Source organism: Mustela nigripes, chromosome 1, assembly GCF_022355385.1.
Source record: "Mustela nigripes isolate SB6536 chromosome 1, MUSNIG.SB6536, whole genome shotgun sequence".
NCBI classification, from domain to species: Eukaryota; Metazoa; Chordata; class Mammalia; order Carnivora; family Mustelidae; genus Mustela; species Mustela nigripes.
The window spans coordinates 129,687,835-129,714,234 of record NC_081557.1 but is presented as its reverse complement, the minus strand read 5'-3'; the positions used below and the strand labels follow the sequence as shown (position 1 = coordinate 129,714,234).

Here is a 26,400-nt window from a genome sequence, read left to right as displayed (position 1 = left end):
CGCGGCCTTCCGGAGCGAAGAAGTGGCCCCACTTCCTGGAGAAAGAACAGAAGGAGCATCCGTGGAGGCTGCTCAGTAGTTCCGACAGACAAGACTACCCCCTGGTCTTTTGAAGTTCTGCAAAAAACGGCGGGATTATTTTGATGTTAGAAAGTAAGAAGCCGTTTCAAAGCCGATGAACAAAAAGATGGCATCCGCAGGAACAGTACAAGCGGAAAAACCAACGTCTCCAGGCACTAAAACGCCTGTCCAGACACATCAAAAGCCAAAGTGCAGAGATGTCAGAGCTAAAGAAAAACTACAAAAAAGCAGATGCAGAGAGGCTCCAGTTAGGGGCGGAATATTGGAAAGGAGGGAATCGCTAATCAGTCATCTTCCAGAGACTGTTGGCGGAACCGGGCGCAAAGCTGGACTCGAGCGAACAGGAGGACAGTCCCCTCCCCTCTTCTCAGTACTCACTGCGGATGCGGGACACAGCAGTGCCTGCACCGCGTGCCAGCCGTTCCTGGCCCGTGGGGGCGCTCCGTCCCCTCCCCGTTTTTTTTCTCCTGAGTTAAAATTTCCTCAGTTAGAAAACTTGAGAAACTCAAAAGATACTTAGGATCCTCCATAAACAGAACACCACTGAGAGAAAATCGCAGCTCGTATTTGACACAAGATTAGGATTCTGTGGCGGGTCGTTACTAAAGTACATCCCCTATAACTTCGTCAGATTTCTCCGAATGTATTTGTTTAATTTGCCCTTAATTGTTAAGTTACCTAACAACTGTAATTTAAAAAAAAACAAGTAAGAGTTCCTGCCTGTCTACTAGATGGTTTTTCTGTTTGTTCGTTTGTTAATCTTAAAGAGGGCCAAAGATGTGAGTGAGTTTTTCAGAGTCATAGCAGTATTCGTCAGTGGGGGGAAATGGGCAGCCGTGTATTTATAAAGCATGGATTAGACTGGAATATTGCAGGGTTTATGCGCTGGTGACTCGCCTCACTACATTAACTGAACTCATTAGTGAAACCAGGTTTTAAGGGCAAGCTTAATTTGTTTTTAAAAATGGGATTTTGAAACATACGTAAATGATCGCAGTTATTGGCAATTAATCATTTGGTATTTAAGGAAAAGTTAATATTCAGTTCAAATTAAAACACTGTGGAAGTGAATTTTAACTCATTTATCAGGTGAGAAGGAGGAAAACAGTCTAAATTAGCCCAAAGAACCCCAAGCAACAGTTCAATCTCCCTTTAAAAAAGGGGGGGGGGCAGTGTAATTTTAAAGGACTAGCATTTTCCCTTTGTATTGTATTCATGTCCCCGTCCTTGGGCTACACCATGTTTGAAGAACCTGTTGAAACAACACGGTTTGATTCCTTTAGCCTAAAGAAATCTCCCTGTTGTTCTCCACGCTTCCAGTTCTTCCCCTCTGCTCTTAGGCATGTACATTCCTGCTCCACCTCTCTTTTCTTTTTCCAGGTATCCCCTTTTACCCTCTCTTCTTTCTTGGGCCTTTTCTATTCCGCTTCACATACTTTGCTTTCAGGCCATCCCTTAAGCTTCTTCTGTGTTCTCCTTCTCCCAATTGAAAAGCCACCACATAAAGTATAAACCATCCAGCGATGTGAGATCTCCCTGTTCAAAGCAAAACAAACTAACTGCCACCTCACTTACTATATGTTTAAACCGAGGAGTAGTGCATACTTTATGTGTTATCATGGGATAAATAGAGGCCATATTTTTTTTTAATTCCCCAGTTTCTGCTTAAATTGCTGCTATATAGGATTTCAGCAACATCTTTCATACGTGGTGGGTCTGCTGCATGCATAACCACGTTGTCCACTCGGTTGCACTGTGGTCCACCTGCTGGTCTCCTCTCTGTTTTCACTTATATTAGGACTTGAAAACTTAGGTAGGAACAAGTAATGAGTTAATATTGCTTAAGACCATAAACTCTTAAGCTACTGTCTATAACAGCTACATTTTCACTTAGAGATCTAGCCAACAAGTTGTCCATAATTCCTCTCGACAAGCTCCTGTTTCAGATTTACCTTAACTTAAAAGAATTCTTTGATAATTGTAGGAATCTGACCACACGGGTCAAACAGGAGGCTCTGTGCGGGGACCCCCAAGGTTGCCACCAAGGTAAGTAAAGTGTGGGAAAACTTGTAAAAAGTAAATTAAAGGGCTGCCTGGCTGGGTCATTCAGAAGAGCATGTGACTTTTGATCTCGGGGTCGTGAGTTCAAGCCCCACGTTGGGTACAGAGATTATTAAAAAAATAAATAAACTTTTTTTAAAAAGGTAAATTAGAGAAAAACTAATGATTCAAAGACTAGACTCTCTTTTCTGTTACCAAAACTGAGTGTTGGGGCACCTGGGTGGCTTAGTCAGTTAAGTGTCTGCCTTCAGCTCGGGTCATGATCTTGGGGTCCTGGGATCGATCCCCGCATTGTGCTCTCACTCAGCAGGGAGTCTGCTTCTCCCACTGCCCCCTTCATGTTCTCTCCCTCTCCATCTGTCTCTGATAAATAAATAAGTTCTCAAAACAAAACGAAACTGAGAGTCGTTGGTCTTAGATCTTTTAGAGATGCATTGAACTCACAAACTCACCCAGAGCAATAACCAACCTCTGGTCTGCTTCCCACGGCAGGTTGTAGGAATCTCTGCTCCTTCTTTCTTTTCACACAATCCCACAACTCCTAGAACACAGACATGGATCTTTATTTCTTTTCCTCAATTAAATAAACAAAACTGCTTTCTGAACCTAAAGCACCTCCACTTTTGGAATGTGTACGTACACACACACACACACACACACACACAAGCTTCCTGCTGTGAGAACTAGCCTGGATTTGGGAACTATCTCCAAAAGGAGACAGACTTTGTGAGCTCAGGGGTTCCCTGCCCTCCTGAGTTCCAGGGCTCTTTGAACAAAAAGCTAAGATGGAATGGAAGATGTTACTATGTTGGAAATTATTTTTATCATAGGAGTTAAGGGAAGGCTTTCAAAATAATAGTTGTCCAACCCCATTTGCAGAACTAGCTTGCTTTATATTAATCTAAATTGGGGTTTTAATAATAATTCCTGTAACATGAATATTGGAGTTTGATGTTCCTTTTGTAATTACGTCTAAGACCCCATAGATACACCTGATACCTTATTATTAGCTCTCATCTGAGACTTTGGTAGAAAGTGCTTAGTCTTCTGAAGTCATCATGGTGTGTTTCAGAGTAAATGGGGCCTTAGAGAGCTCATGATAGTAAAGCCTTGTTTGTCTGAAACTAATGAATCTCTAGTGCAAGATAAGAGGAAGCTGGAGCACCATGGCATTTCCCCTAATAATATAATGTTTAATGCAGCAGTCATTTGCTTAAAAATAGCATACCCTGCATGTTTTAGCAAATTATATTACACCAGCAAATACGAGTGTGTGTGTGTGTGTGTGTGTGTGTGTGTGTGTGTGTGTAATAAGAAAGAGTCAACCAGGACCCTAATATTTATCAAGCACGGACTTAGAGCTACCAACTTGAATTTCAGACCTGTAAATGGAAAAGCGATACCAGCTCGACAACCTCCTCACAGGGGAGCCCCTGAGAGACCACCTCCCCCCAAACTTTCTGCAAGCAGAGCATCCAGTAAAAAACTGCCTTTTAATCGGTCTTCTTCTGACATGGATCTTCAGAAAAAGCAAAGTAACTTGGCATCTGGACTCTCAAAAGCCAAGAGTCAAGTATTTAGAACTCAAGATCCGGTGCTGCCCCCTCGCCCCAAACCAGGACACCCTCTCTACAGGAAATACATGGTAAATGTAGCTTTTAAAAATGTTTCTGGTCAAGAGATTTGTCCTGAAGTACATAAAAGACCCATTATTCCTTAGAAAAAGATGATGAGACAAATGTGGAATTGCCCCTTGAGCGCCAAGAAGGCTTGAGATAAGTAGGCCAGAGTGAAACCGAGGTCTTTCCAGCGGGGTTTCCTTATTAGAAGAAATGCAGGAAGAGGAAGTAGGGCAGAGATTGTAACCTGCTGTCTGGCTTGACCAAACAAACTGAAAAACCTGACCCAGTGTGTTATACTGATGGGAGTAGCTCTGACAGATGTTGTAGTTCATAACTTGATACAGTTTGTGTCTTACAGCTACCTTGCCCACAGACTAAAATTTAGATTACAATAGAAGGGAATTCCTCTTTAGGATGGGTGCATTCTTCCTCACTTTTCCCTTTTCTAAACCTAATTATCATGGCCCCTTTAACAGTCACTGGTTAGAAGTTTTTAATCGATAACTGAGATCGTTGAGGTATTAGTTCTATTCTCTTTGAAGGTTTTTTTCCGTGTGACTTTAAACATTTGTCCAGTCCATTCCCCACACTTGAAAACAGAGCTGATGTGCTGTCTCTACTTTGGTCAGGTTAGCCTGATAAAATGCAAAGCAAATAAAAAGAAGGGGAACAGAACTGTTCGCACTTTTTAAACAATTATAGGACAATGGTTTTTAACAAGGATACTAATTAATAAGTCCATGTTCTACATTTCCATCATTATGCCAGAATCTGTTTCTACCTTAAGCCATTTAGGATTTTTTAGTCCCCCTGAGGGAAGGGTATAGACAGATAAGAAATAGGTAAGAAAGATGTAGTATATTCATTTTCATTTTCATTTAAACTGAGGAAATTTTAATGGCTAAAACCCAGAGATGTTCTTTGACTTAAAATAATAAACAGTGGTTGATGTATTAAGTACTTTTTATGAGCCAGATACTGTTGAAACGCTTTATGCCTTTTAAATTACTCATTTATTCATCACCCAACCCTGTGAAGTAAATACTATAATGATCTCTGTTGTACCAATGAGGAAAATAAGACACAGGAAGGTTAAGGAATTTGTTCAGGATCACAAAGCCAGTTAATGGTAGAGCCAAGATTTGAACATAGGTCAGCTGGCTCGGAGCCCGTGCTCGTAGTCATTAAACCATACTACAACAGTAGTGTTACTAACTGTAAAGTCTACTTGTTTTGGCCATTCCATGTTCAGAGTCTCATTTAGGAAGAACCGCATTTTGCTTATGGTTCTTAGCATAACTGTATAAAACATTTAGATGTCTCAAGTTAATAAATTTAAAGTGGTAATAAAGTATCTCATTGTGAAATGATTCTTTAAATCTCTCATTTTTACCATGGCAACCTTTTCATTAAATTGCTAATCAGGAATCTGGTTACTTCAGGAGCCTGGGACTCTTCACAGAGATCCTGGGAATCAGCACCACCCAACCCAGCCTTACAAGGTCACACGTTCTTGCACTCTTGAGTCTTTGCTCCTGAGTGATCCAAGGGCCCAGGCAACCTCCTTTATCCTTGTTGGAAGTGAGCTTGTGTGCTCACATTTCCTGGGTATGCCTTTTATATTTTACAGGCCCTCTGATCTGCACTCACGGGCCTGAATTTACCAAAGGCTGGGAACAGAGTCCTCTGGCCAGAGGGGGCTGCAGATAGAAAAGCAGTGGGGTAGACCAGGAAGTGACTGGGGTCAGGCAGTGAACTAGGTTTATGTAGACACTTGGTGTCAAAGAGATTAAAAGAAAACGAGATGCAAGGCAGATGGAATCAGTCAGTCAAGCACTACAGAGGACACTCCAGCCCCCTGTCAGCCTTTAGAAGACAACCACTGAGAACCCTGTCCTGACAGAGCTTGAGGTCGGGTGCTGAGCATTGATCCATATGCCCAGGAGACATGGTGGGCCTTGTCTTGCACAGTGGAACTTGCAGGTTGTGGTTGTTAAAGGCAACTTGGGGCCACGTTAAGCCACCGTCCTGTGGGCTCAACTACACCTCCCCAGGGACTGTTGAGGGATCCATGAGAGTGGCAGGCCCCACCAGATCTAGAGCCTGAGGAACCCAAACAGCTGAGCTGCTGGAGACGTTGCACTGAGGAACCCAAACAGCTGAGCTGCTGGAGACGTTGCACTGTCCGCGCACGTCTGCACACATGTGAAATCTCCCATGTTATCAGCAGCTTATGAGTAGGTCATTTGATGGCGAATAATACTTTTGTGGGTTTGTGTTTAAGCTGTCTGTGCCTCATGGAATTGCCAATGAAGACATTGTCTCCCAAAACCCTGGAGAACTCTCCTGTAAGGTAAAGTAGAGCTCTTTCTTTACTGACTGATTAAAAAAAAAAAATCACTGGCCTCTGTTACTGCTTTACACGTTATTAAATGCTTTAGGCTCTGAAGATTAAAATGTGAAAAAAGTAATAATGTTTTATTAAATAATAATTGCTGCAGAGTGTGGTATTGTGCCTTACAGCGTGGGGACGTACTTGTGATGCTGAAGCAGGCAGAAAATAATTACTTGGAATGCCAAAAGGGAGAAGATACTGGCAGAGTTCACCTGTCTCAGATAAAGATTATCACTCCACTTGATGAACATCTTAGAAGCAGACCAAATGTAAGGAATTAATGCTGTACGGCCCTCGTATCACACATGGCAGCACATTTCATAGAACTATTAATTATATCTCATCCTCAGGTTTTTATTAGCACGTTTATCTTAACCAGAGTTAAAAATGATGGTAGCATTTTATTTCATTTTAAGAATAAATTACTTCTAAAAGACTTGCCTCTGCCATGCTAATCACTTTGCTACAGAGAATGACTACCATGTGTTTAGCCTTCTTCATCTCATGATGACTTAGAGCAAGGAGGCCACTCCGTCATTAATTTTCAACTGTGAGAGCTATTTATTTTTGAAATAATGTAAACATGTTTACCAAAGTGCCAGAGATTAGTTTTCTACCAGAATGGGTAATTATTTTTAAGAAGCACTTCCCTGTAAGATTGAAGCTTAGAGCAAGCCTCATTTCTCTCATCGTAGCTCAGAATAATGAAATGAAATGTAATCCAACAACCTCAAGTCACAGGGTAGGCCTAACAAATTTGCGGAGCCTGGGAGAATGCGGTGCATGTTGAAGGTCATTTGTTTCGCCAGAAAAGTAGCACCGAATGATTTAGAGAGGTCTGTTTGTAAAAGAGCTTCTTAAGTTACCCTGTTAAGTTTTCACTATCTGGTAGTTAACGTGGCACACATGAAAAATAATAGCCGCCTATCACTTAACACAAGGGGGTTTATTTGATTGGCCATTTGTCCTGCTTTTTCAAAATCTAGTCCAATTCTTTCTTCCCAGAAGGCAGTTTGTCTTTTGAAGTTTGCTAAGAAACGTAAGAGATGATATTTCGGAGAGCAGAGAAGATATGTATGAAACGAGTCACCGCTAGGATACTGAAATTCTAAGTTTAGTCCGCATAGCTAGAGTTCCCCTGTTGCTCATTTTCCCTTTGTTTTGATACAGCATTATCCATCTGTCCCAGCTGTCCTTCCTCTCTCAGAACGCACCGATGGGTAATAGTGGTACTTGTACTGCCAAAAAGCTTTCCTCGATAAAAAAAACAAAAGCTAAAAAAAATTAGAAGTTATTCTTTTAGAACAGTCCAAAGTTTTTTCCACTTTATTTTTTAAAATATTTATTTAAGAGAGAGAGGAAGATAGCAAGAGAGAGCAGGAGCGGGTTGCGGGGGAGGGAAAAGCAGGCTGCCTGCTGAACAGGGACCCCGATGTAGGGTTCTGTCCCAGGACCCCAGGACCCTCACCCAACTGAGCTACCCAGGAACCCCAGCTTTTTCCACTTTAAACGTTACCTCCTTCCCCTTGTACCATAGAATTGAAGACACCCGGCCTCCTTTGGCCAACTACTCGTGATGCCACAATGAAGCCTCCTGTAGACTCTGGATTCATGGCTTAGCATTACATTTTTCAGAAAAATAAAATTTACCTATTTGTAAGCCTAGTTTTAAGGTAAAGATTTCTACAGCTGAGTTCTACTCTCCCGTACCTTAATAAACAGAAAATAGTGAACATTATCAGTTGAGGTTGAATGTCTCAGATCATGGTTTCAGTTCACTGTACGTCACCAGGCCGTTCTTAACTTCTACCTTCATTTTTTTAAATGTGGGAAATAGGGGCGCCTGGGTGGCTCAGTGGTTAAATCCTCTGCCTTCGGCTCAGGTCATGATCTCAGGGTCCTGGGATTGAGCCCCGCATCGGGCTCTCTGCTCAGCAGGGAGCCTGCTTCCCTTCTTCTCTCTCTGCCTGCCTCTCTGCCTACTTGTGATCTCTGTCTGTCAAAAAAATAAATGAAATCTCTAAAAAATAAATAAATAAATAAATAAATAAATGTGGAAAATAGTTGTGATAACACCACAGAGGTTTCTTTAGAATTGATGTATTGTATGATTCCATTTTTATAAAAAGTCCACAAGAGGTAAATCCAGACAGTAAACCAGTGGTTGCCTAAGGGCCACGGGGACGGTGCAGGGGGAGTGACTGCTAACCGGGAGAGGGTTTCTTTGGGGAGTGGTAAAAATGGTCTAAACTTAGAACTAAAAATGGTCTAAATTTTCACTTTGGTGAGAGTTGCACGGTTCTGTGAATTTTCAAACTATGTACACTTTAAAGGGGTGAATTTTATGATCCGTGAGTGATATCTCAGAGATGTTTAAAAACTTAAAAGAACTGGGCGCCTGGGTGGCTCAGTGGGTTAAGCCGCTGCCTTCAACTAAGGTCATGATCTCAGGGTCCTGGTATCTCAGAGTCCTGCATCGGGCTCTCTGCTCAGCAGGGAGCCTGCTTCCCTCTCTCTTTCTGCCTGCCTCTCTGTCTACTTGTGATCTCTCTGTCAAATAAATAAAAATAAAATCTTTAAAAAAAAACTTAAAAGAACTAATTAATGCATATTAAGGTGTTTAACCTGGTGAGTAGCACATAGTGAGTAAACACAATGTTAGCATTTTTTATTACTCATTTGTGTCAGCATTTATAGTCCTATTAGGAAGAGCTTTGGAATATATTCCATGTACCTACCAGATACCCACCCGGATGACGTGGTCGGAGTCGTACTGACCCCTGGTGGCCAACCCTGTTCTCTGCCCCTCAGCTGCCAGGCCAGGTCCATGGCCTCACTGCTGGGGAAATCCTTGCATTGAAGGCGGAGAAGGGAAACTAATTGGGAGGCTCAAGTTACTGTCCCACCTCATCTTCCCTCTCAGGCTTGGTAATGTTCAGATTGTTGGGCCCCTTTGAAGATTCTTGTTTGTGTTTGGTGTGGGGTAAGACTCTGACTTCATTTTTTTCCCAATGGATAGCCATCTAGCCTGACAGTATTCACTGAACAGTCATTCCTTTTTCCATAGAGGTAAATCAGAAAAAAAATGAAAATCATACAGATATACCTATAATAACTTAAGTGAATTTTTTAAAGCCCCTCCAGACTGCAGATACCTCACAGCTCCTTTCCTGAAATTCCCATCATGCTCATTTAGTTAGAGAAAAGCACTGAGCAGCTTCCAAGAAAATATCAGTGTTACTTTGGTAAGCTGTCTTGGCCTAAATTAGTATTTATGTTTACCTAACTTGAGAGAATATAGCATGCCTCGGGGGGGAGGTATTTTGATTGAAAGATGAGATAATCTACATTCAGTTCACAAGTTTGTGAGTATTGAAGAGTTTGAAGTTATAACTCCAAATAATATCTTTTAGTCAGATTAGATGATGATGATGATAACTAATTCGTGTTAAACTAAGAGTAGCAACTGCTTGCCAATGAGAAAATGTCACTCTTCAACTTTACCTTCTCCCCTAGCCAATCTAGGAAGTTGGCTACATGAGTAGAGAGTGTTGAATTCTCTTTGCTAATTTACTTAAAATTATTGTTGAATAAACCATTTAGATTAAATAGAAAATCCAGACGAGGCATGGGAAGTAGTGTTGTTGGCCTTCAAATTAGAGAAAGCATTCTGTTAAGTGATAATAAATGAAATAGATTTTACTTTTTGTGAATTATACTTGTGTGGAAGTCATTAGCTCTTTTCATTATGAAAGGCAAGAGCATAAATTGCAGAGCTTTCTTCTTTTTCCATTTTAATGAAGATTCAACTTTTAAGGCTCTGTTGAAATTTAGTACTGATCGTAATTTAAGGAAAAAACGACCTTGGCAAGGTGCACAGATCAAAAACCACTACTTCGGAAGAGAATGGTACTAGTTTAAAAAATAATAATAATAATGATAAAAAGTTAATTCCCTTTTATTTTACTCTCTTGGTTTCAAAAAAGTGCTGGGGGATATTACAGTTGAGTGATTTCTCATCTCCCTTGGCAAGGACACATGCCTTTTCAACTTGATAATGATTCCCTTGTTTGGCTCAGCTGTGTGGTTTGCATCTTGTACTCAGAATGTAATTGTGTCAGGAGGATTCTAATGAGAAAAAAAAATGGTCTCAGAGTGACTGGCAAATCCAGCATCCATCCTGCACACTTCATCCACAGCCCTGTTTTCTCCCTCAGGATCCGAACCATGCCCAGAAGCCTGTTGACAGTAGTGCCCCTCATGCTGTTGTTCTTCATGATTTTCCAGCAGGTAAGCACATGAGTAATCAGGTGCTAGAGCCTTAGGATCGCCAGGCAGCCATCTTCCCTGAACTAACCTCTCAAGGACATCTTCATATTCTGTACCAGTGGAGTTCTGAATTGGAAAGGTCATTTTATCTATCTCCCTGCCTTCAAGAAAGGGTCGATTGGACCCAACCATTCCAGAGAGCTTAGCTGCATTCCCTTGCCTTTGAAACTCCCTGTGAGAGAGAGAGTGAGGGGAGGCAGAAAGGAGGGAGGGTTCCTTACAATGAACAGATAGCAAATTGCCTACCAACTGCAAACTTTTAACTCTTTAAAAACAGTGCATACCAATTAGCAATTATAATGAGATTAGTTCTAATTTAATAAGTGAAATGATTTTCTCCTAACAGTTGCAAAATTTGCACACATAGCTTAGCTATTATTTGCAAGATGAAAATACACATTTTTGTAATAAATTTTTAGATACCTTTTATATCTAAGATTACAGGACTACAAATAAACTCCTGATTTATTTAACATCTCTTCTGATCTGCTTGGTAGACTGATCTTTATTTTAGTGTGAGTACATTTGCTTGCTAAAGAGCTGTAGTAGTCCCTTAGTTAATATTTTGAGATTAAAATGATTTTTAAGCATGATTGAGAATAATAAGAATATTATACTATGTCTATAAAATCTTTCATTGTTCAATATGTATTCAGCAAACGTTTATATTGGCCCTGTAGGAACCGTTGGCCAGCACAGTATTTTTTTTTAACCATTTCCTATCAATCAATGCATGGTAAATGCATCTAATTTGGTCTTTAAAGAGGAAGCTCATAATAACAATATCCCCCCCCCAAAAAAGAATATATTTTTAAGTCAATTTGATTGAACTAATCTGTTCTCAGAATCACTGGAACATACTGCCTCAGTGGACAGAAGTAAATGTTACTTTGTGCTCTGCTTTAATCAAATCTGCAACCAAGAGAATTCATCATATACGTAATTATAATTTTATGTTACAGAGCAAGCTGATGACTTGCACCTCACTTCTGGAGAAATTGTTTATCTTCTGGAAAAAATAGACCCAGATTGGTATAGAGGGAGATGTAGAAACCAGACTGGCATATTTCCTGCCAACTACGTCAGAGTAATGGTAAGTGGGTAATGCTTATTTAAATTTGTCATATATTCTGTGTAACTTGCAGTTTGGAAAAAGACGGAAGCCTAGATTCTTACATTCTTGTTCCTGTTCTAACATTGATGCATCTGGTATTTGGAAAATTCGAAAAATAAAATTTTAACTAGATAATGATTAATTATTACTATATTATGTGGCGTGTACAACTGAATGCCTCAGTGCTGTCTGAAATCCGAAGGTGGGAAATGACTGCAGGTCAACAGGCAAACCAACTTGGAGGGGTGGGTAGGCACTAAACGATACTTTAGTAAACAACAGTTAAATGGTACCAGATAGTCCCAGAGGAATTTTCCCTGAGGTTATGGTGCCACTTACTTTCTTTGGACTACATATCAATTTTGGTTTCTTTTATTCTTTCCATTCCCATTTATTTTCATCTTAAAAAAATAAAAAAAAAGGTTTGGGGTTACTAAAGTACTTTAATTAGAGGTAGTGGTCCATTCATGGTTTTTCACATAATAACTTCAAATCTGATTGGGAAACGTTAAAGTATCGGAATTTTTGATACCCTCCCAGCCTGCAATATGTGAGTCCATATTGTAGAGCCCTCATGTCTGTGAAACATGTACAGAAAATCAGAATGCCACTTGAACATTTATGTCAATAGGAAGAGTATGACTCAGTCCCTAATATAACTTACTGATACCGGAAGATATCAATAAAGCTAGCTTAAGTCGTTGAGCATTAACAGCTTATTTGAAGGGGAAAAAGCCAAGGATTTTCCATTACATCAGAAACCTAGGAAACAAGACAAACAAAAACAACAGAAAACCTGGGGCAACTGGGTGGTTCAGATGATTAAAGTCTGCCTTCAGCTCAGGTCATGATCCCGGAGTCCTGGGATCGAGCCCCATGTCAGGCTCCTGGCTCATTGGGGAGCCTGCTTCGCCCTCTGCTCATTCTCTCTCTGAGTGTATCTCTCTCTGTCAAATGAGTAAATAAAATCTTTTTTAAAAAAAACTGTATTTTTCAAAGATAAATGAGTTTGAGTCTCTTGAATTCCAAAATGAGGGTCTTAAAAATTGTGCAGTGTATTTATAGACAGATAGGTATCTCTATATGCCCTGACTCTTTAGAGAAATCTTTACCACTCTCTCTAAATTAATATTAAGAATAATGTTTGTTTTAGCACTCTTCCTTATTTTTCTTCTGCCCAATATGGCAGTACTTTAAAAAGCCCAGTAACCACAGTGAAATCAGTCACACCGAATCTGCCACTTTATTGGTATAAGTGCCACTTCGAAGCCTCCTAGTTTAAAAAATTGTTTTTGAACTTTCAGAATTGATCGGGAAGGGTGCTGATTTATTTCAAATAAACCTGAAAACCTTAATGTAGCTTTCAGGCGTAGTGCATTATGGTCAAATATTTTATGACAACCCCGCTCTACTGAGCCTTGAAAATAAGGTATTCTGTAAAGTGCCTGCCATTTAATAGACGCTCACTGAGTCCTCACTCCTTACTTCCTTCCCCACTCACACTGAAGGAAAAGAAAATGGTCCAGAGTGGGGAAAAGAGAGAGAATCCGCGAGTTTGATTAAAATTTTTATTTGGGGGTCAGGAAAGTATGGCAGAATTCTACTAACGCTTTGAAATAGGCAGGCTGGTGCCTGAGTGCTTGTAGTTTCCGTCTTCAGTCCTCCTCATCTGAAGCTTTCGACTTAGAGGATGTGGGAGAGAGAAAATGGAGTCCATTGTAGAGCAGTATCAGTGTGCTTATTCCAGCAAGAAAGAGGATTGATTGGCGATTCAAAAAAAGGCTACTGCAGAAAGACAGGTTACATATGTTTTTTCAAAACCTCAATTCTGGTTTTCTTACCTTTTAGCACCTGTGGTACAACTTCATCCGCTTAATACCTATGTAAATTGGCTCATTTTAGTCACATATTTCCTAATTACCGAGGCTTACATTTATCTTACTAAAATTTGAAAACATAAAATTGTTGCCTTGACGTTGTCTTTACAGGTTGATGTTCCAGAAGGAGGAAATGGGAAAAGAGAATCTGTTAAGTAAGTTTGATTTGTGTTCTTTTGCACAAAATGCAAAGGAGGCATGCATTTATGTCATAAAGAATTACCAAACTTTAAACACTTCACATGTGTGATTATTCACCTTCTCCGTGTGTCTTTGTAATGATGAGGAAAACTTAACTTGTTTAAAAAGCCTTAGTGGTGGGGGGAGTGGGGTGCCTGGCTGGCTCAGTTGGAAAAGCATGTGACTCTTGATCTCAGGGTTGTAAGTTCAAGCCCCATGTTGGGTGTAAAGATCACTTAGAAATAAAATCTTTTTTTTTTTTTTTTAGATTTTATTTATTTGACAGACAAAGATCACAAGTAGGCAGAGAGGCAGGCAGAGAGGAGGAAGCAGGCCCCCTGCCGAGCAGAGAGCCTGATGTGGGGCTCGATCCCAGGACCCTGGGATCATGACCCGAGCCGAAGGCAGAGGCTTTAACCCACTGAGCCACCCAGGCGCCCCAGAAATAAAATCTTTTTAGAAAATAAGTGAATAATAGGTGCCTGGGTGGCTTAGTTGGTTGGACGACAATCTTTGGCTCAGGCCATGATCCTGGAGTCAGGGGTTCTAGCCCCGCATCAGGCTCCCTGCTCGGCTTCTGCTCAGGCTCCCCCTGACCTGCTGCTTCTCATGCTTTCTCTCTCTCTCATTCTCTCTCAAATAAATAAATAAAATATTTTTTAAAATAAATGAATAAATAAAAATAAAAAGCTATAGTCGATTAAAATTCTGATAAATGCGACATGCCGATAGAAGCTGGCAGGAGCAATGCTCCATGTCATGCAGGACAGGCAGACAGCCACAGACTAACTCCTGCAGCTTTTCACACACAGCCTGGCCTGAGTTCGAGCAGAGACAGGTTCGTTATCATTGCATTTTGTTTGGGCCTTCTGTCTGTCTACCAACAGACTATTCAGATATTTTAGTCACTGAAAATATTTTAACCTTATAGAAATAGGAACCCCACAAAAACTGCTAGGCATTTTATATTGTTTTGTTTTTAAGAGGAATGAGAAGCAAGTAAAGGAAGAGTTAAGGTGGAGGGGTCTGCCTTTATGCCTAAAGACCTTTCCGTGAATTTATATACCCTTTTACGCACCACCGTAACTCCTTTGTGATTTAAAACACTGCCATACTGCAACTTTATATTCCAGTAGAGGAGCAAATTAGTAGAATTCACTACCTGCTGAAGACTGTAAACCTGTCTTTGAATAGGTCAGACATAAGGAGATGCTCCCCAAGGACTTCAGAAAATAAATGCAAAGGTTACCACAAATAAGAAAACTTCTGATGTCACAATAGTTGAATTCTATCTCGGTTCAATTTGTCTCCTATTTCTAAGCAGTGTTTACTGTGTCAGCAGGTTGAATTTAAAGTGGGCTTTCGCAGCCGTTGGTCCATTGACCGGACTTAAATCAGACTTTGATTGGTGCCGAGACCGACCTTGTCTCCTCAGGCAGTTGTGTCTCCTGTGACTGTTGCTTCTGAGTCTCCGACTGAGACTTCCTTTCTGAAGCCTTATCGAAGGTTTGGTATTAAACCGTGCCTTCCGGAGACACTGTTTTATCTTTACTTTTACCTTGTTTTTAGTCACAATTGTAAATCATTGAAGGATTGTTCTTATTCTCAGAAGTGAAGCCTTTTTAAAGGTGATTACAGAAATCATCTTTTAAAGAAACCACATTAAGTTTACGTTTGTTACAATTTGCCCAGTTTCTGTTTTCTTCCAACTTCCTGGTTGTGAAGACCACGTATCCCCATAGACAACTCACGGATGAGTCACCACGTGTTGCGGTCTCCTCTGCCCAGCTGCTGCCCATTGCCTTCTGCCGCGGAAGTTCTGTGTCTTGCCCCAAGATTCTCAGGGTGGGCGCTCCTAAACTCAGCTCCTAAACCCTCTCCGATTGAGAGGGTTTGGATTCAGCCGTAGATTACTGTGGCCCAGGCATACACAAGCATGCAATGAAGTAAAGGGGACCAAAAGGTGACCAGTGTAGAGTGACCGCCCCCCCCCGACCCTTGTTTGGAATTCTACATGTACTCTGTGACCCTGACTTTTTGAGAGTATAGGTTCATATCCAGAAAGTAAGGACTATCATTTAGAAATATAGCTTACTCTTTTCCACAGGAATTTTTAAATTATGCCTCGTGTATCTTGTTCCACAATAAACACAGAATACGTGTTTATTGAAAGACCGAGTGAAAGTTTTAAGGCATTTTGAAAGTTAGTACTCTCTAGGTTAACCCACAGCATGATCTTCTTTGTTCAGGGGCCCAAGATGTGTCGCTCGGTTTGAATATATTGGAGACCAGAAGGATGAGTTAAGCTTCTCAGAGGGAGAAATTATTATTCTTAAAGAGTATGTGAGTGAAGAATGGGCCAGAGGAGAACTTCGAGACAGAATTGGGATTTTTCCCCTTAATTTTGTAGAACTTGTGGAGGACCATCCCATCTCTGGAACAAATGTTTTCAGTGAGTATGGAGAATATGTGTTTTTATTATGTTCTATCCTAATTCAGCTAAACCAAATAATAGGATAATTCTTGAGCTGCTTAATAATTTATATTTTTTAAAGTAGAAAGAAAAATTATTTTTAAATGAGAATAATCATTATTGGGATAGCCATTATTGTGGTAATCTCTCAAGGATCTGGCATTGGTGTTTTAGGTAATTAGCAATTGCTTCATATCAGAAATTGTAAAGAATCATAGACTATGAAACAGAAGTAGACTATCTAGTATAACTAGTGTGTATCCTCCACTTCTCAGTAAAGAAAACAAGGCCAGAGAGGATGGTACTGGTCAGAGTTAACCAGGACATGAAGAAACTGATCTAGAGTCCCAGAATTTTTATTCTCTCTCTGTGGTTTTTCTCCAACATCTATTGCATTTCCAATAGCAACATCTAAAGTTTTAACTTTTTTTTTTTTCCTTAAACATAGGCACAAAGGTACCACCCAAGACCAAAAAAGAAGATTCTGGTGCAAATTCTCAGGTAGGCTGCTTGAATAGGCAACTGTAGTGAAAACTGCTTTCAACTCTGGGAGGAATATTAAAATCATAATTACCAAGAAAAAAATGTTATAAACCATTTTTCAATTCACAGAGCAAATGTTTGAAATAAATGGTTAGAAGGTTACTATCTTTATTCTGTATAATAGAGCTCATAAAGATGGGTTAGGAAGACATGCAAACAGGGTGCCTAGGTGACCCAGTCATTAAGTGTCTGCTTTTGGCTTAGGTCAGGTCATGATCCCAGGTCCTGGGATCAAGCCCCGCATTGGGCTCCCTGCTCAGCAGGAAGCCTGCTGCTCCCTCTCCCACTCCCCCTGCTTGTGTTCCCTTTCTTGCTGTCTCTCTCTGTCAAGTAAATAAATATTTTTTTTAAAAGATGTGCAAATTTTTTTATAAAAACAAAGAGACATGATTAGAATATTCATAAAAGATATAGCATAAGTGACTGATACTAAAAAAAATTTTAAAGGGCGCCTGGGTATCTTGGTTGAGCATCTGATTCTTGGTTTCAACTCAGGTTGTGTTCTCAGGGTCGTGGGATTGAACCCCACGTGGGGCTCCATGCTCAGCACAGAGTTTGCTGGAGGTTCTCTCCCTTTCCCTTTGTCCTTCCCCTTGCTTCCCCACCCCCCAAGGAGGAAAAAAAAAGGTTTTCTTCACAAAGATGGTCATGGTGGTATTTGTATAATAGAAAAAAATTAGAAGCAACCTAAATTATATATATAGAAAATACATATAATTTATATATGTATTTAATATTTATATAATATATATATATAAAATATAACCTCCATTATTTGGAGGATGTTCTGAGACCATGAATACTAGACTTATAAAGTAAATGTCATGGGAGAAAAACATAGGGAAATTGAATATCTAGCATAAAAAGACTAGAAGAAAATATACTTAAGTTGCTGTAAGGGGTAGTGTTTTTTCCCCAACTTCATACATTTTCTAACTTGCCAAATGTTTGGGAACATTTTATTATTTTTATAGTGGAAAAAAGAAAAAATATTAAAAATGTTATGCTATATAATGTGACTTTAGAGTGTTTAAATGGAATAGGAATGTGGGTGATTGCCATTGTTTTTATGACATATTTTAGAAGAGTGAGCCTGATGGGGTCATTGTTTATCAAAACGTCACTGGTAATTGGGCTCCGTCATTGTTTATCAAAACGTCACTGGTAATTGGGCTGTATACCTCTAAATTCTTTGATCCCCGTTCACTGATAAAGTCAAACAGGAAGGATGGTGAGTGACTACAGTTCTCCAGAAGGAAATGTTCACATTAGTTGCCTGCATTTCTTGGGGGTTAAAAGTGCCATTCTTGAAGATGGGTTACTCAAGTTCAGGAAAAAGAGGGGGTTTGTTTGCTTATATTTTTGTTTTTGTATAGTAACCCATCAGTTGTGGCAAACTTCAGCTATGCTAGGCGCTGTGTCCAGCGTGCAACCTGCATTACCTCATTCCGTCCTCACAACACCACCGAGCAGCACTAACATGAATCTGAGGCTCGGTTCTAGAACCCAGGCCTGTCTGCCTCCAAGCCTTTGCCTTCGCATTTTCCTCTTCTCCCTGCTTGAGCTCCTCGAACATGGGGTTCCCATCCTGACTTGGCAGAGACACGTTTTGACAGAGCAAAACCTTCCTCTGTTGGGTGTGAGGTAAAAGCATTCTTGTTGGAGTGTTTCCTCATACTAGCCGACCATGTTTGGGTCATTACCGCGCCAGCCTTAAAGCTAACTATATACCTCGTAAAATTAAAAGTGTGAAGAATGAAGTCCCATGTGATGGAATCTGATAGCCTCTGAATCAGATCAAGATCTGGAATTAACAGAGTGCCCATTCTGAGCCTTCCTAATTTAGGTAAAGAAGAGCTTTACTGAAATTTATATGCTTCACCAGAATTTTTTCAAAGCATCATAAATACTATATGTAAACACCATATGCTGTTACCTAATGTTTTTTTTTTTTAAGATTTTATTTATTTGACAGAGAGAGATCACAGGTAGGTAGAGAGGCTGACAGAGAGAGAGAGAGGGAAGCAGGCTCCCCGCCAAGCAGAGAGCCCGATGTGGGACTCGATCCCAGAACCCTGAGATCATTACCTGATCCGAAGGCAGCGGCTTAACCCACTGAGCCACCCATTAGGTAACAAGCGCCCCTGTTACCTAATGTTTTTAATGTAACTCATGTTACAGATGTTATTTTAAGATCACAATTAGACAGTGCCTGGATGGCTCAGTGGGTTAAGCCTTTGCCTTCGGCTCAGGTCATGATCTCAGGATCCTGGGATCAAGTCCTGCATCCGGCTCTCTGCTCAGCAGGGAACCTGCTTCCCTTCCTCTCTCTGCCTGCCTCTCTGCCTACTTGTGATTTCTCTGTGTGTGTGTGTCAAATAAATGAATAAAATTTTTAAAAAAATCTCAATTAGAAAAAAGGTTTTGCTTAAGCATTGTATGTATACCTTAAAAGCTAAAAAGCTGCAAATCTCATCATATCTGTCATTTGGAATTCTATTTTAAGAAAAAAGTTATTGGAAGCTTTTATTTCTGAAAGTTGGTAGAAAACATAAAGTCTTGGGTGATGTAAAGAAGCCTTCAGGCTTTGAAATCTTTGAGCCCTTACCTTTTCTTCTTTTTTCTTTCCCCCACTACTTTTTTAAGCTTTGTAGGAATCAACGTCAAATAAAATCTCCCATTTCTTACCAAACCTGTGGTTTGTAACAGGATACTAGTCTTTCCGGAGAATGGTGTGAAGCCCTTCACAGTTTTACAGCGGAGACCGGTGATGACTTATCCTTCCGGAGGGGAGACCGGATCCTGATCCTTGAGCGGGTGGACGCTGACTGGTACAAGGGCAGACTGCGGGACAGGGAGGGGATCTTCCCAGCAGTCTTCGTGCGGCCCTGCCCAGGTACGGCAACTGCTGAAATGACTGTTTCTCTCCAAGGGGAGCCTGAGACCTTTAGAAATGGTAGATACTCCTTTCCCCTCTGGCCATGCTCAGTTTAACTTGCTTGCCTGTATTTGAAAGAGGTGATTCATAAATGTATGCACACTCTCTTGTTTTGGGGGGAAAATAAAGACAAAAATGCCTTCACTTAATAATGGCTAATTTTGTCTACTAAATATATGCTGTCTAGTTTTATTCCTGGTAAGAAAACATCATCTTTTTGCAAGTTAAATAAATACAGAATTAATTGAAATTATTCTGTCCCAGGAATGAGAAGGGGGGCTTCTTGAAATGTTTGATTTGTGTTTTAGTCCAGTGTCTCTCTCTATATATTTGGATTTTTGGTGTCTTCACAGCAGAGGCAAAAAGTATGTCTGCTTTGGCATTGAAGGGGAAGAAGGCCAAAGCCTTGTATGATTTCCATGGGGAGAATGAAGATGAACTTTCTTTCAAGGTAAGAATGTGTATCTTTTTGTAACTGCATTAAATGGCTCTAAATTTTGAAGTGTCTTCCAGTGAAGAGGGGAACATTTGGGTGGAGAACTGATTATTAGTCAGGAATGAACAGATCTTAGACCCTAACTTTAATGGATAGGATTAGAGAAGGTGAATAGGCACATTTAAATTATCAGCAAGGCATTTAAGTACTTAAAACCTTACTGCCCCACAATCCCCAAACAAATTCCTTATTCCTGGGCCTCGTAACATCTGAGCTCAACAATACTGGAATTTTCATTGGTAGCCCTAGTGAAGGATAATTCTCTCCATGGCCTTTGCAGCCTGCTACTATCATGTCTCCGAAATCAATGGAAGAATCAGATGGTTCCTGCCACAGCTGGCCATGGCAGCAGGCTTCGTAAAACACTGGAGTCTTGTCTACAAAGATACTGACTAGACTTTGGGGAAATTATCCCAAAAGGTTATGCTCCTATGCGAAGGCTTATTTATTTATTTATTTAAGTCATCTCTACACCCAGCGTGGCACTTGAACTCACGCCCCTGAGATCAAGAGTTGCACAGTCTGGGGCGCCTGGGGGGCTCAGTGGGTTGAGCCTCTGCCTTCGGCTCAGGTCGTGATCTCAGGGTCCTGGGATCAAGTCCCACATCGGGCTCTCTCTTCAGCGGGGAGCCTGCTCCCCCCCCCACCCCGGCCAGCCTGTCTCTCTGCCTACTTGTGATCTCTGTCAAATAAATAAATAAAATCTTAAAAAAAAAAAAAAAAGTCGCACAATCTTCTGACTCAGTCAGCCGGTGCCCCTGCAAATGTGTTGTTTTTGTTTTTAGCAGCCTAAAATTCAATTTTACTTTCCCGAAGAAGTACCTCCTCTTTTTTGTTTGTTCTTTTTTGTTTGTTTTTTAAAGAGTAAGGAACCGAATATTTCCTCTGACCATGGTCAGAGGAAGGCACTCAGGACAGGACTTTGGGACTGTTCCAAGAGGAAAGAGGGTGGGTTTCCTTCAGTTGCCATCAGAGCAGCCTGCATCCAATGCTGGGAAGTTCTCTATCACCGGATGCTCGGCCAGAGGCAGAGTTGCCATAGAAAAAATTAAATCATCAGGGAGTGATTGGAGAAGATGAAACTTAAACCAGTAGGTACCCCACCAGCTATCAAAAACAAAACAAGGGAGATGAAGGTGATGCTGGGAAGTCGTAGAGTAAGGGGCATGCGGAGATAAGTCAGTAGAAAGTTGCTAACTTTCCTATTTTGTTATGGAGTTTTCCATTCTTCTAGGAATTTCTTTCTTTTCATATTAAAATGTCATTTCTCTAATAAAATGCTGTGAGTAAATACTATTTATTATGCAGAATTATAATTTGGTAACCTTGTATCAGTTCCCTTTTTTCCCTCCTTAATTTCTTGGTTCTCAAAATCCAAATGTTTGGAAACTGTTGCCCTCATCTTTTTCAGTCATGGGAATCAGTGGCTCAAAGTTAATTCTTTTTATTGTTACGTAAAATGTTACTGCAAGTGAACAATCTGGATTCAAACTTTTTGGATGTTATGTTGGCCTTTGTTTAAGTTATGTCAGTGTAAATAATAGAATTCACAGTATTCTCCAGAAAATAGGGTGTCTTCATTTTACAAATGACTGAATATAAACAGGGTAGTTCCTGAGTTTTTTTTTTTTTTAAGCTTAAGGGATTCATTGTTAATCTTTAATATTTTATTAAATATTCACAGAATATTAGTAGAACTTTTTTTGAAAAAGAAATTTTCCTTGCCATCAGAAAACTGACATAGTATGTACATATAGACCAGAGCCAAAAAAAAATAGTTTCATTTAACTATTATGTTATAATTTAGAAACCAGAAGGAACTTATTTATAATAGAAACTTTGAACAGCCAGAATTTTTACAGATTTTGGCAGAGTAAAGTAAATTAATGACATTTGATAGTCAGCATTTTTCCCTTCCATTTTCCATAAAGAAAGGCCTTAAATCAAACCATTTTTACAGAGGGCAGTGTACTAGTGCTATAAATAAAATGCATTTAGCCTGATAAAGATATTCTTAAAAGTAGCCAGGGTCATCCTGAACCATTAAAGAATCTTAAGCCCAGATTCTAAGAAATGGTTAGAATCCATAAAGAACAAAATAGTTTCAAGAGAAAATTTCAAAAATGATGTCTTCATCTGTTGAGGAATTAAAATTCACGCATGAATAAGACACATAGTCCCTTTGACTAACTTGATGAGGGTAAATCAGATGTTCTGAGTCAGGGAGAAGCTCTTTAAAGACAGGAATGAATCTAAATTTGATTGTTAGACCAAAGGAGCATGGAATGAACTAAATGGTAAAGGAGGATACCATTATGTGGAAGAATGATTGTACAGTACAAAATGCTCAGGATGTTGAGAAAAGGCAATGATAAAAGTAAAAAGTCCACTGTAAATTGTGATGGCCGTGTTCCCCAATGGTTAGCAACACTGGCCCTGAAATCACACTGGACTGGACTCCTGACCCTACCACTAACTAGACATGCAACCCTGGAGAAGCTGTTGAATCTCTCTGAGCTTCAGAGAGATTTAAAATGAAGAAGTCCATAAAAATATCTCTCTCATGGGGCACTGGAGTGGCTCAGTGGGTTAAGGCCTCTGCCCTCAGCTCAGGTTGTGATCCCAGGGTCCTGGGATGGAGCCCCACATCGGGCTCTCTGCTCCGCGGGGAGCCTGCTTCCTCCTCTCTCTGCCTGCCTCTCTGCCTACTTGTGATCTCTGTCTGTCAAATAAATGGATAAAATCTTTAAAAAAAAAAAACCTCTCTCAAACAGCAAAATAACAGTGTCAACCTCTAGGACTGTGGTGTTGTTCAAGCGAGTTAATTCCTTTAAAGTATACAGAGTAGAACTACCTATAGTAAACACATGGGCTCTCTTACCTTTAAGTCTGCTTAAATGTCACCTTCAGGGGGGTGTTCCCTGACTGGAAATAATGAGATGTGAACCCCACTTTCTGTCCTCTTGGGCCAGCTTATTTATTTGCCTCCCTACTCTAAAATGAGGTCCTTGGGGTGCCTGGGTGGTTTAGTGGGTTAAAGCCTCTGCCTTTGGCTCAGGTCATGATCCCAGAGTCCCGGGATCGAGCCCCGCATCGGGCTCTCTGCTCAGCAGGGAGCCTGCTTCCTCCTCTCTCTCTGCCTGCCTCTCTGCCTACTTATGATCTGTGTGTCAAATAAATAAATAAAATCTTTTTTTAAATAAATAAATAAATATAATGAGGTCCTTATTCCTTCTGTGTCCGTAATACTCAGAACAGGGTCTGACACATGCTGGGTGCTCAGGAAGTAATTGTTACATGAAAAATCTATATATAACATATATGACATCCAGGACTGTTCTTAAAGAAGAATTTGAGATTAGGAGTAGTGAATTTGGGGGGCACAAAATGCAAGTGGGAAAATAAAAGTGCAGTAAGGGTGACAATAGTGAAGGAACGGGCTCTGAGAAGAGGCATACAAGCAGAGGGTGTCGTGAGGACTCCATCATCTGCGTGGCCCATCATGTAACCCACTGGGCAGATCAAGATCAGCAAGTGACATCAAGAGAAGATTAACCATGCCTCTTCAAGGAGGCTGCTTTCCACACTTAATTCGCAACAGAAAATAATCATTCTTTCCAATTTATGTCTTCTGACAGGCTGGAGACATCATAACAGAGCTGGAATCTGTAGATGATGACTGGATGAGTGGAGAACTAATGGGAAAATCTGGAATATTTCCCAAAAACTACGTTCAGTTTTTACAAGTCAGCTAAAGGTGAAGAATGACTGTGTTCTTTGGCACAAGCACTCACTTGAACTATTACTTTGACTATCAGATACGTTTTTGCACTATTTTTGTAAACTGAAATATCTGTGCTCTACATGGTACACTAGAATTTTCTGAAAGCAGAATATGTCCAAGTTCTGTAGTCCGCTTTCATTCACAGTAGAAACATGCACATGGAAACCTGTGAACCACCCTGGTATCCTACCAGGGAGGACGTCTGGTGGGATCAGCAAGGCAGGTACACACTTCCCCCAGGGAAAGCATCAGGTGGCGTGGTGGCATGGGCAGGCTTATGAGCAGAGGTTGCACTTGGACATCTTGACCTCAACACCAGGAAATTAACCATGCTTCTTCATTTTTCACTTTAGTTTAAAAAGAGGACATTTGATAATTTGATATTCTCTGTGCTGTAACTGTCAGGACATGGTTGGTAATCTGAATTTCATTTTTGACATTCAAATTAGTTCTAACCATTTAAGCCCATTATCCTTATTACCAGGGCAAATCTTTGCTTCTGGTGCGGCAGTTTATTAACTAGCTGGAGCCTTTATAAGCACTTGGTAAATCAGCCCGTGCTTATCAAATGCTGCTTTTGTTACTAAGTATTTTTCCCTTTGTCCAAGGATTTAAAGGGGGTTAGAATTTGATGTATCTTAGTCAAAAGAACCAAAACCATCCTGAAATGCCTTGCTAATACAACTAACCCTTCCACATGCCGGCCACACCTTCTTTCTTCCACATATATTTCATGCTAACAGGGTTATTATAAAGCACATTTTCTGAATCTGCAATCATTCTTTTGACAATTACTGGTACCCAAAGAGAAATTCATTTTCTTTGTGTTACCCCAGTAATACATAAAAACCTGTGTCTTGTTATACTGGTACATTATGAATCACATATATCTCAGAATACAGAGCAACTATTAAGACAGAAAACACCAAACCCCCACAGCTCATTTCTTCCTTATAATCAGAATGAAAAATAACTGAAGGAGATCCAAGGCTGATACTTCTTTGGGTTTTTGTCCCCAGTTTATTCCTGCACAAATTATTAGAGTAAATTAAAAAACCACTTTCCTGCTATCCATTTGTTATGCATTCCAGACTTAAGATAAAAGTGGTTCTTTATGTGATTGAATCAATTACAGTTTATGGGCTTAAGCCAAATAGGTCGAAGACAATCTTCCAAACAGATCAATGGAATGGAATTTCATTGGAAATGTAAAACATTTCCCCAACAGCCCTCCCAGTTTTCTTCCATTTTTGAGAAGAGTTTCATATGCTTGGTCACTTTTTAGCTTTTGTCATTGTTTCCCACTATCCAAAAAGTTTGGCAGCCAGTTGTCAACAATTATTTGAACACCCTGTGGGGTTCTGTAAGGGAGGAGATATTTACTTTGTCTTTGATAGAACTTCATTTTTCAGTTACATGGTTATTGATTTTGGAGTATGGGAGCTGTTTTTCATACATTTTGGTTAGAGGACATTATAAAGAAAACTTGTCAAATCTCACGTAAGAGTAATTTCATGAGAAATGAATGGCTTAGAGTATTGTCTCAAGTAAAGTCTTGTTTGCAGTAAGGTGCACAACAGCTGGAAGTGGGGGATGTGTCTGGAATAGGACATGAGGTATATTATTTTTGCCTATAATTGTGACATCATATATCAAAGATCGTGAAAGCCTAGCTTTATTGGAGAAAAATATCCCTCTTAAATTTTGGCCTTGTGTTAGCAGAATGATAAGTGCAATAGTTGTAAATCTACTTGACACTATAATAAACTGAACTGAACTTTTCAAAGTCCTTTTCTCATACTAGACTGAATTTTTTGAGAATGGAGGTGGTACCTTTGTGTCTCCAGCCCTTTGCACCATACAGGGCTCAATAAACGGTTGGTTGGTTGGTTGGTTGGATAATTCGTAGATTGGTTGGTTGGATGGAAAGATTTCACACACAGCAGTACTATATTGGATACACCAAGATCCAATATCTTAACCTCTTGAACTTGTTGACAAAAGTTTTTATTGAAACAAAATTCAGTTTTGTATCATTTCACTCCTTCAAGGCACCTTTTTTGCTTGCCACTTATTACCCACTCAACTGACAAGAGGCCAGGATGTTGCTCAGGATGGGTTTCAATAGGTACCTCCTTATTCTCTGTATTGATTGAACCTAATTTTCATACTCAGTGAATTTCATAGGGGAGAAATAAGAATGTATTACTTTTCCTTTCCATAATTTTAGATGAAATCTGATAGTGTACATCCAAAGCCTGCTCAAACTACAATCTTCAAATCCTTTGTCGTTAGTGGGTTGAAACTAGAGAAGTCATTTAATACATTATTCTCATCCTTTTGAAATACTTAAAGTAGATTTTTTTTAAAAAAAGATGTCCTTGTTTACATAGCTGAGCGGGGTGGGGGGTAATGCAATGTATCTGTCGTTGTGCTTGTGGAAATCACAGGTTTTAAATATAGCCTGGAACATTCATAGTGGAAAAACCATCAGTGCATTTGTCAAG

General features: G+C 40.1%; 1 protein-coding gene across 8 annotated transcripts in view; it reads left to right on the top strand.

Annotated features, from left to right (window-relative positions):
- SH3D19 (SH3 domain containing 19) overlaps window positions 1-25,682 on the top strand; it is a 179,157-nt gene extending 153,475 nt beyond the window's left edge. For 6 of the 8 annotated variants that reach the window (XM_059373683.1, XM_059373664.1, XM_059373693.1 and 3 more), the window contains 12 exons: window positions 2,066-2,127; window positions 3,523-3,787; window positions 6,049-6,117; window positions 6,288-6,428; window positions 10,377-10,449; window positions 11,451-11,581; window positions 13,591-13,634; window positions 15,909-16,111; window positions 16,581-16,633; window positions 19,385-19,571; window positions 19,967-20,064; window positions 23,748-25,682. In XM_059373683.1, coding sequence (XP_059229666.1) covers window positions 2,066-2,127; window positions 3,523-3,787; window positions 6,049-6,117; window positions 6,288-6,428; window positions 10,377-10,449; window positions 11,451-11,581; window positions 13,591-13,634; window positions 15,909-16,111; window positions 16,581-16,633; window positions 19,385-19,571; window positions 19,967-20,064; window positions 23,748-23,864 — 1,443 coding nt within the window. In that variant the 3' untranslated portion in view covers window positions 23,865-25,682. The remainder of the gene's footprint in view (window positions 1-2,065; window positions 2,128-3,522; window positions 3,788-6,048; window positions 6,118-6,287; window positions 6,429-10,376; window positions 10,450-11,450; window positions 11,582-13,590; window positions 13,635-15,908; window positions 16,112-16,580; window positions 16,634-19,384; window positions 19,572-19,966; window positions 20,065-23,747) is intronic. The other 2 variants (XM_059373675.1, XM_059373704.1) reach the window with 2 other exon arrangements.
- Window positions 25,683-26,400: the final 718 nt, after the last annotated feature.